This window comes from Callithrix jacchus, chromosome 6, assembly GCF_049354715.1.
Source record: "Callithrix jacchus isolate 240 chromosome 6, calJac240_pri, whole genome shotgun sequence".
Classification (NCBI taxonomy): Eukaryota; Metazoa; Chordata; class Mammalia; order Primates; family Cebidae; genus Callithrix; species Callithrix jacchus.
Window position 1 is genome coordinate 18,886,651 of NC_133507.1, and position 9,168 is coordinate 18,895,818.

General features: G+C 46.1%; 1 protein-coding gene across 7 annotated transcripts in view; it reads left to right on the forward strand.

The window, feature by feature from the left end:
* WDR93 (WD repeat domain 93) overlaps window positions 1–9,168 on the forward strand; it is a 49,353-nt gene that overhangs the window by 25,694 nt on the left and 14,491 nt on the right. For 6 of the 7 annotated variants that reach the window (XM_008998412.5, XM_008998413.5, XM_017973295.4 and 3 more), the window contains exons 9-13: window positions 755–926; window positions 4,742–4,812; window positions 5,317–5,403; window positions 6,772–6,891; window positions 8,341–8,554. In XM_008998412.5, coding sequence (XP_008996660.1) covers window positions 755–926; window positions 4,742–4,812; window positions 5,317–5,403; window positions 6,772–6,891; window positions 8,341–8,554 — 664 coding nt within the window. The remainder of the gene's footprint in view (window positions 1–754; window positions 927–4,741; window positions 4,813–5,316; window positions 5,404–6,771; window positions 6,892–8,340; window positions 8,555–9,168) is intronic. The other variant, XM_035303808.3, reaches the window with a different exon arrangement.

Sequence of the window (9,168 nt, forward strand, 5' to 3'; positions counted from 1 at the left end):
CCCAGCACTTTGGGAGGCCGAGATAGGTGGATCACAAGGTCAAGAGATTGAGACCATCCGGGCCAACATGGTGAAATCCCGTCTCTACTAAAAATATAAAAATTAGCTGGGCATGGTGGCACATGCCTGTAATCCCAGCTCTCAAAAGGCTGAGGCAAGAGAATCACTTGAACCCAGGAGGCGGAGGTTACAATGAGCCAAGATCATGCCAGTGCACTCCAATCTGGGTAACAGAGACCCAGATTGTTTGTCTATAGTCTCAGCTTTAAAAAAGGAAGGTAATTGGGTAAATGTTGGCATAAGAAGAGACTGAGACTGCCTAATTATGTGAGTCTTCCTTCAGCCCGGACTGAAAAGAGATGTTAATTGGCAGATTTGGGGCCTTCCTTAGCTGGAGAGACAGGGACGGTGTTCTAAAGTCTCTAGTGCATTATCAACATTCCCCTGCCCCACCGCCCCCTGAAGCCCCAGCCTTTGCAAATATTCTGTAATCCAGAAGCAGAGAGAATGATGCAGGTTGAAGACACAGAAGAAGGGGGACAGCAGCTGCTGCCTGCCTGGGCTCTGTGAGCTGGTAGGGCACAGGAGAGGCTGGGAAAAGACAGAATACCTGGGTTTATAGACCAATTGCAGAGCAAGAATGGATTTCTGACGATGAGGGATTCTGCAGGAAACTGGGAAATGTGGAAAGGAGGGGAAAATCGGGAAGGAAAAGTCAGATGGCTTGACTAATTCTGTAATATTTTCAACCTAGGCACCACATTCAAAAGCCCCCTGGAAGTCTTTGCAAAGATAGAGGACTGCTACGGCCTGGGCTCCGGGCAGAATCACTTCATCAAGGACAGTCAGTGGGAGCGGCAGGCTGAGATTTTCAATGCTTCCTACAGAAAGTGCCTAGATGGGGAGTGGGAGGAGGAGCCACTCAGGTAAGCCCCTAATCCTGGGGAAGCTGGGGAGCCTCCCCAAGATTCTGCTCTTTTGGCACATACAGGAGTCAACCCAGGGACCTGAATTAATCTGAGATCTAAAAGCTCTTTCTGGGGCTGGGCACAGTGCTTCATACCTGTAATCCCAACACTTTGGGAGGCTAAGGCAGGAGGACTACTTGAACCCCAGAATCTGAGACAAGCCTGGGCCACATAGTGAGACCTTGTCTCTAAAATAAATAAATATGGGAGAAATGCCAAATGTGGGTGAAGGGGAGGAAGGCAGCAAAACACACTGCCATATGTATACCTATGCAACTATCTTGCATGTTCTGCACATGTACCCCAAAACCTAAAATGCAATTAAAAAAATAAATAAAATAAAGATACAGTACATAACATAAAAATAAATAAATAAATTTCATGTTATCTCAAAAATAAAATAAAATAAATATAAAAGCTCTTTCTTTGGGAGGCTGAAGTGGGTGGATCACGAGGTCAAGAGATCGAGACCATCCTGGTCAACATGGTGAAACCCTGTCTCTACTAAAAATACAAAAAATTAGCTTGACATGGTGGCGTGTGCCTGTAATCTCCAGCTACTCAGGAGGCTGAGGCAGAAGAATTGCCTGAACCCAGGAGGCGGAGGTTGCAGTGAGCCGAGATCGTGCCATTGCACTCCAGCCTGGGTAACAAGAGCAAAACTCCATCTCAAAAAAAAAAAAAAAACAAACCAGCTCTTTTTGGTTTGGGAGAATTTTCAGAGACCATCAGTAGATCTTTTAGAATGTTGTGTGGAGATTGTTAAAATACAGTCAGAACAAAGGCTGATAAAATAGAGTTAAAAGAAGAAACAGATATCTATGGAAAAGAGAAATAGAATTGATTTTTGTTTTACATATGACATCTCTTTTTAAATTTTTTTTCTGGTTATCTAAAAAACACAGAGGCCAGGCACTTTGGCTCACACCTATAATCCCAGCACTTTGGGAGTCTGAGGCAGGCAGATCACTTGAGGTCAGGAGTTCCAGACCAGCCTGGCCAACATGGGGAAACCCTGTCTCTACTAAAAATACAAAAATTAGCCAGGCATGGTGGCAGATGCCTATAATCCCAGCTACTCAGGAGGCTGAGGCAGGAGAATCACTGGATCCTGGAAGATGGAGGCTACAGTAAGCCAACATTGCCCCACTGTACTCCGGCCTGGGTGACGGAGAGAGATCCATCTCAAAAAATAATAATAAAAAAAATAATGCCACACATCTATAGCCATCTGATCTTTGACAAACCTGACAAAAACAAGCAATGGGGAAAGGAATCTCTATTTATTTTATTTTTATTTAAAATGCCTCCTGAGTAGCTGGAGATTACAGGCGCACGCCACCACTGCGCCCAGAAGATTCCCTATTTAATAAATGGTGTTGGGAAAATTGGCTAGCCATATGCAGAAAGCTGAAATTGGATCCCTTCCTTACACCTTATACAAAAATTAAGTCCAGATGATTAAAGATTTAAACATAAGACCTAACACTATAAAAACTCTAGAAGAAAACCTAGGCATAGCATTCAGGACATAGGCATAGGCAAGGACTTCATTACTAGAACACCAAAAGCAATGGCAGCAAAAGCCAAAAAAGACAAATGGGATCTAATTAAACTAAAGACCTTCTGCACAGCAAAAGAAACTATCATTGGAGTGAACCAGCAACCAACAGAATGGGAAAAAATTTTTGCAATCTACCCATCTGACAAAGGGCTAATAATCGGAGTCTACAAAGAACTTAAACAAATTTACAAGAAGAAAAAAAGCACATCAAAAAGTGGGCAAAAGATATGAACAGACACTTCTCAAAAGAAGACATTTATGCAGCCAACAAACATATGAAAAAGACTCATCATCACTGGTCATTAGAGAAATGCAAATCAAAACCACATCGAGATACCATCTCACACCAGTTAGAATGGCAATCATTAAAAAATCAGGAGACAACAGATGCTGGGTGTGGAGAAATAGGAACACTTTTACACTGTTTGTGGGAGTATAAATTAGTTCAACCATTGTGGAAGGCAGTGTGGCGATTCCTCAAGGACCTAGAACTACAAATACCATTGACCCAGCAATCCCATTACTGGGTATATACCCAAAGGATTATAAAACATTCAATTAAAAAGACACATGCACATGTATGTTAACTGCAGCACTGTTTGCAATAGCAAAGACTTGGAACCAACCCAAATGTCCATCAATGATAGACTGGATAAAGAAAATGTGGCACATATACACCGTGGAATACTATGCAGTCATAAAAAAGATGAGTTTATGTCCTTTGCAGGGACATGGATAAAGCTAGAAACCATCATTCTCAGCAAACTGACACAAGAACAGAAAACCAAACACTGAATGTTCTTACTCATAAGTGGGTGTTGAACAATAAGAACACATGGACAAGGGAGGGGAACATCACACACTGGGGCCTGTCAGGGAATAGGAGTCTAGGGGAGAGATAGCAGGGGGTAGGGGGCTAGGGAAGGGATAGCATTAGGAGAAATGCCTAACGTTGATGACGGGGGGATAGATGCAGCAGACCACCATGGCACATGTATACCTGTGTAACAAACCTGCACATTCTGCACATGTACCCCAGAAGTTAAAGTATAATAATAATAATAAAAATTTAAAAGATTAACTTAAAAATAATAAATAAATAAATAATAAAAACACAGAAGATCCTAAAGACAAATGAAGTCACCACTACCAAATTTTTCTCTATTTCCTTCCTGCCTTTCTAAATGTAATATAGGCATATGATTATAATATAGGACCTTCTAATCTTGGTGAGCAGTCAGGTCTCAGTAGCTCCTAGTCAAAGATAACTGCCCCCAAGATAAAGTGAAAAAAAAACAAAAAATGAAAAAAAAAAGAAGGTCTCAGCAGCTCCATGTTGGGCTGGAGAGCCCCAGTCTTTGAAGTATCAATGAGGGAGCTGGTTTTAGGAATTAGGTCTCCTTATAGCCACTGTTCTTGTGCTCACATGGGAAGTGAAGTGCTCACATAGTCACTGTTCTTGTGCTCACATGGGAAGTGAAATGCTCACATAGCCACTGTTCTTGTGCTCACATGGGAAGTGAAATGCTCACATAGCCACTGTTCTTTTGCTCACATGGAAAATGAAATCTCTCATCATGCTGTCAAGTGGACCTTGAATTTTCTTACTTCAGTACACAAATTCCTAAAGCTAATCATTCACAACAGCCCCCTGCTACTGACTGGCACTATGACAAGATTCAGTGGTGAGTTGGGGCTGGCTCCGGCGGCACATGAGATTATTATGGTTTTGCAAGCCAGTGGTTAAACCACTGTAGTTATCCATTGTGGGAGCACTCACACTGTGAAAATCTGCACACCCTACAAACTGGAGTCTTTTTAAGAGACCCAGTTTATCAGCACCACGCTGGTTGTATTGCCCCTGAGATAAGAGAACATCTGTGCCCCTGAGATAAGATCACCCAACTCCGCTCTTTAAGGAGATCTTTCCCAAAGCAGAGGTGGCTCTCCAAAGGACAGCCCTCTCCGGCGAGAGCTTGGCACACCACACTAGCCTAGGAGGGACACCCAGCCCCACCCAACCTGCCCTCACCAGCATCCAAGGTCAGCGCATAGGACCAGCACCTAGAATGTGATTTGCTTCATGGCCCTCTACCCCTGGGAAGGTTCATTCTAACTATCTATTCTGGCTTTAGGACCACGACTCTGCCAGCATCTCTCCTTGCCAAGGAGTCTGCATGGCTCTGACTCGTGTCTCTTTCTTTCCCAGTACGGCCACCTTCTATTTCCTTCTTCCTAGCTGCCTGTTTGCAATGCCCATGGAAGTCAAGGGCCCCCCAGGTAAATGAACATGAAGTGTGTGGTTGTCCTAGTGAGGGATCACCTTGGGGAAAGCCCTCAGTGAGCGGTCCTAGAGACGGTCCCCAGCAAACCTGGAGAGGCAGGAGGGAATGAAGAGGGGAGTTAGGTTGTCAGCTGTAGCCCGCCAGCTCCTCTTTGCACCTGTGGCCCCGGAGCACAGGTTCCCTGATCGCAGCAGCTGACACTGTGGATGATACAAGCCCACACCCACATGGCTGCTTCTAGAGATCAATTTGTCTTGTAGAAGACATTACTTAAAACACTGAGGATGCGAATTTTCTAGATGTGGAAGCAGCCAAGGGGCAGTTATGACTGTCCTCCTTACCAGGAAGGCAGGCGGGTGCCAAGAACAGCCCTCATGGGGCTGCCCAGTCCCCTTCCACTTCAGACTCCAAAGCAGCTTCCTCTTGGGCAAACACCTGTGCAAACCAAAGGCCACCCAGACTTCTTATGTAACACCCATCTTCTCTCTTTTCTCCCCAGGAATGGCCTGTGTCCTTGGTGTACACTGGAGCAGAAGTCACAATTTCTTCCTGTATTCACTAAACCGAACTCTGAAGGATAAAGCTGGTACTCCACTGCTGAGATGGGAGTTGCCTAAGCTCGGGGCTCACAGACATGTCCTTCCCCAGCTTAGCTGAGAGCATGTAACTGGCAGACATCAAGCATCACTTTAGGGACCAGAGCTAGGCAGGCAATAGGGGGCTTGGCGGGTATAGCGTGACCCCAAGAATCTGTCTGTGAAATGCCATGTTCCTTAAAGACAACAGGTCAATAGGGACAAAGTTCACAGTCAGGTCCACAGGGCTCCTTAAGCAGCTAAGAGAAAAAGAGAATAGGCTTGGATCAGAAGGTCAGTGCTAATCCCAGCCCAGCTGTCTGCAAACCATGCAGTCTCAGGCCAGTCACTTCATACCCCAACTCGTTTTTCATGTAAAACATAGAGCTCATTAATTACACCGTCGCTGTCTAGTGCATGCATTTGTTGAAAATAGCAAAATCCAGAGAGTTTCTGTATGTGAAAGCTCTTTGAAATTGAAAGGCACTAAGGAAATACAGGTTGTTGTTTTACAAATTGATGGAGATTGCCAGGCATGGTGGCTCATGCCTGTAATCCCAGCACTTTGGGAGGCAGATGCAGGTGGATCTCTTGAGCCCAGGAGTTTGAAACCAGTCTGGGCAACATAGTGAGACCCTGTTTCTACAAAAAAAAAAACATTAGCCGAGCATGGTGGCATGTGCCTGTAGTCCCGACTACTCAGGAGGCTGGGGCAGGAGGATCGCTTGAGCCTGGGAGGATGAGGATGCAGTGAGCCAAGATGGCACCACTGCACTCCAGCCTGGGTGACAGAGTGAAACCCTATCTCAAAAAAAAAAAAAAAAAAGAATTAATGGAAGCATTTACATGAGCAAGTTTGCTCTGTGATAATTCCTTGAACTGTACACTTCTTATACTTTATATTATACTTCAAAAGTAACGTTAAAAAAATTCACAAAGGACGAATTTCTTTTCTTCCATCCCTTTCCCAGGCAATCTGGCTTCTCATCTCCTTCTAAGCTGACTATATGACCTTGAGCAAGTCACTTCTCTGCCTCAGTCTCCTCATCCATAAAATGGGGATACTAATAGGACCTATTCATAGAACCCTGTGATAATAGAATGAAATGACGCTCGTGAAGTGCCTAACACAGTATCTAGTACCTAGGGCATGCTCATTAAATATTAGCTGTGGAGTGTTAATAGTGTGACATTATCTTACAATCCTAGGCAAGGAGAAAAACATTTCATAGAGAGGAGGAACATGGTGAGTCCAGAGAGGTGTTCCTGGTTCCCATTCCCTGAACAGGCAGGCCAGTCTGAGTCACAGGTTGTACAGGTAGAAGGAATGGGTAGGTGCAGGTCTGGGGGAAGCTGGTAAATGTTGTCTTTACCCCTAGACCCCGAGGGCGTGTGGCCCTGTGCTGCACCCATTGTAGCCTCTCAGCTCAGCTGCTCCTCCTCCTACCTGGTGCTGGCCTGCGAGGATGGTGTGCTCACGCTGTGGGACCTGGCCAAGGGTGAGCCCTCCCTGCCTCTCTACCTAGTACCTGGGTGGGACTCTGGGCAGTGAAGCTGGGAACTCCAGAATTCCCGCAGGCTCTGAGCCTTCTGTTACCTCTGTGTTCTTGACGTTGCCTTGGGGCACTGGTCCTGCTCTCCTCTCATTCATTTATTCAACATTTATTGGATATAATATGTGCTAATGCTTCCCACTGCCCATGTGTTTATTGAGTGACTTCTGTGAGCCCGGCCCTGTACCCGGCTCTGGAAGTATTACCATTGCCTTCATTGTTACACTCCAATGAAGAACTATCTCTGGCACCATACAGTGGATCATGGTAGCCTCACCCCTCCTCCTCCCAGCCCCCAAGCTCTCTAAATCAGCACGCCGTCCCTGCTATTCCACCTCAGCCCCAGTCAGCAGGAACTCTACTGTGTTGGAATTAAGAAACCTATAAAGCAGTCAAAGCAAGACCAGCAGCTATTCTGGGTGGAAGTCACTGTGGTGGGGCTCTAGGGTCCCGGGTCCAGCTTTGCAGATACAGAAATCAATGATATTGCTTCCTAAATTTGTCAGCCTCTAGGGAAGCACCTCCCTCTAACAAGACTGTGTAAAAGGTCGTTAGTGACTCAGTGGTTTGCCATTTTGCAGATGGAGGTGTTTTTTCCTGGGGAGTGGAGATGGGCCACCTTCACTGGGCAGCCCTCCCTCCTGGCAGCTGCAGAGCATCCGAGATAGCACCCTGCTTGTTCCGTAGCTTGTTAGCAGACTGGGGAGCTGACTGTTCTCAGGGAGGCAGGTGTCTGTCAAGCCAGCGAAGTGCTTCCTCACTTGGCTATTGCTTTCTAAAGAATGCAGTGGTTATTTCAACTTTGGAGGATATTTTCCCCACACACTGCTAAGATAAACACCACTAAAGACCCTCCTTTGTCTTACTTATCAAACCAACAGCATTATCATAGAAGCAAAGGATAGTTCAAGAAAAGAATGATCATGATTTCACAAGCCCTTGACCAAAGTAACTTGTTTTCACTTTTTTCTGGAGAGAGAAGTTCTTGTTGTTTCGCTACATACATACACACACACACACACACACGCACACGCATGCCACTTTTCCTTCCCCTGCTCATACGCCTTTGCATCCCATGGTGAGCTGTATGGGCAGGGGAAGGAAAGGTCCCTGGGTGGTAGCTTCCTTCGGCTCCAGTGCTGACTCTGCCCTCCTCAATCCTCTTGGTTCTCCCCCTCCCCAGCTCTTCTCCAGACACAGCAGCGTTCCCCTGCAGTGGGCTTTCCTCTCACATTGGGCACTGGCTTTCCTGGTTTGCTCTCAGGGGGTTCTCATTGCTTGATTTTGCCTTCACATCCTACAAGTCCCTCACACACTTGCAGGTCCCAGCCCCTGTGCCCGAGGCGTCCTCCCCACCCGATTTTCATGACCGGCTCACGTGATTACTTTCTCCAGGATTCCCTCTTGGGGTCGCTGCTCTTCCTCAGGGATGTTTCTGCCAAAGCATTCACTTCCTAAAGTATTTCTTAGTCCACAAAGGACAGAACATGTATCCTGAAGGTCCAGTGAAATCCCAAATGAAATGTGTGGTGCTGTGCACAGATGCCTCACTCCATCTGGTGGAGGCCAGCGGGACCCAAGGACCCACCAGCAGTGTGCTTGTTGAGAGGTCAGTAGCCTGAGGGTGGGATGGGGGTAAATAATCTGCCAGACAGATGATTTTAATTGCTATTTAATAGCAAAATCTGACAGCCTGTCTGATGAGAGTCTACCTTTTGTATAGTCATCACTGTCCTGGTGAGCTTCTGAAGATCACCAATGTCATATACATGTTACGGTTTTTTTTTTTTGAGATGAAGTCTTGCTCTGTAGCCCAGGCTGGAGTACAACCTCCGCCTCCCAGGTTCAAGCAATTCTCCTGCCTCAGCCTCCAGAGTAGTTAGGACTACAGGTGCCTGCTACCACGCCCAGCTAATTTTTGTATTTTTAGTAGAGAAGGGGTTTCACCATCTTGGCCAGGCTGGTCTTGACCTATGGACCTCAGGTGATCCACCCACCTCAGCCTCTCAAAGTGCTGGGATTACAGGCATGAGAACCACTCCCAGCCAAATGTTACAATTTTTTCTAACAAAACTGTACGAGAGCACAGATGACAGCTGCTACGGTTTGACCGTCCCCTCAAAAACTCATGTTGAAACTGAATCTCCCTGGTGGCAGTACTGTGAGGCAGGGCCTTTAGGACGTGGTTGGATCATGAATGGATAAACCCACTCATGCATGAAC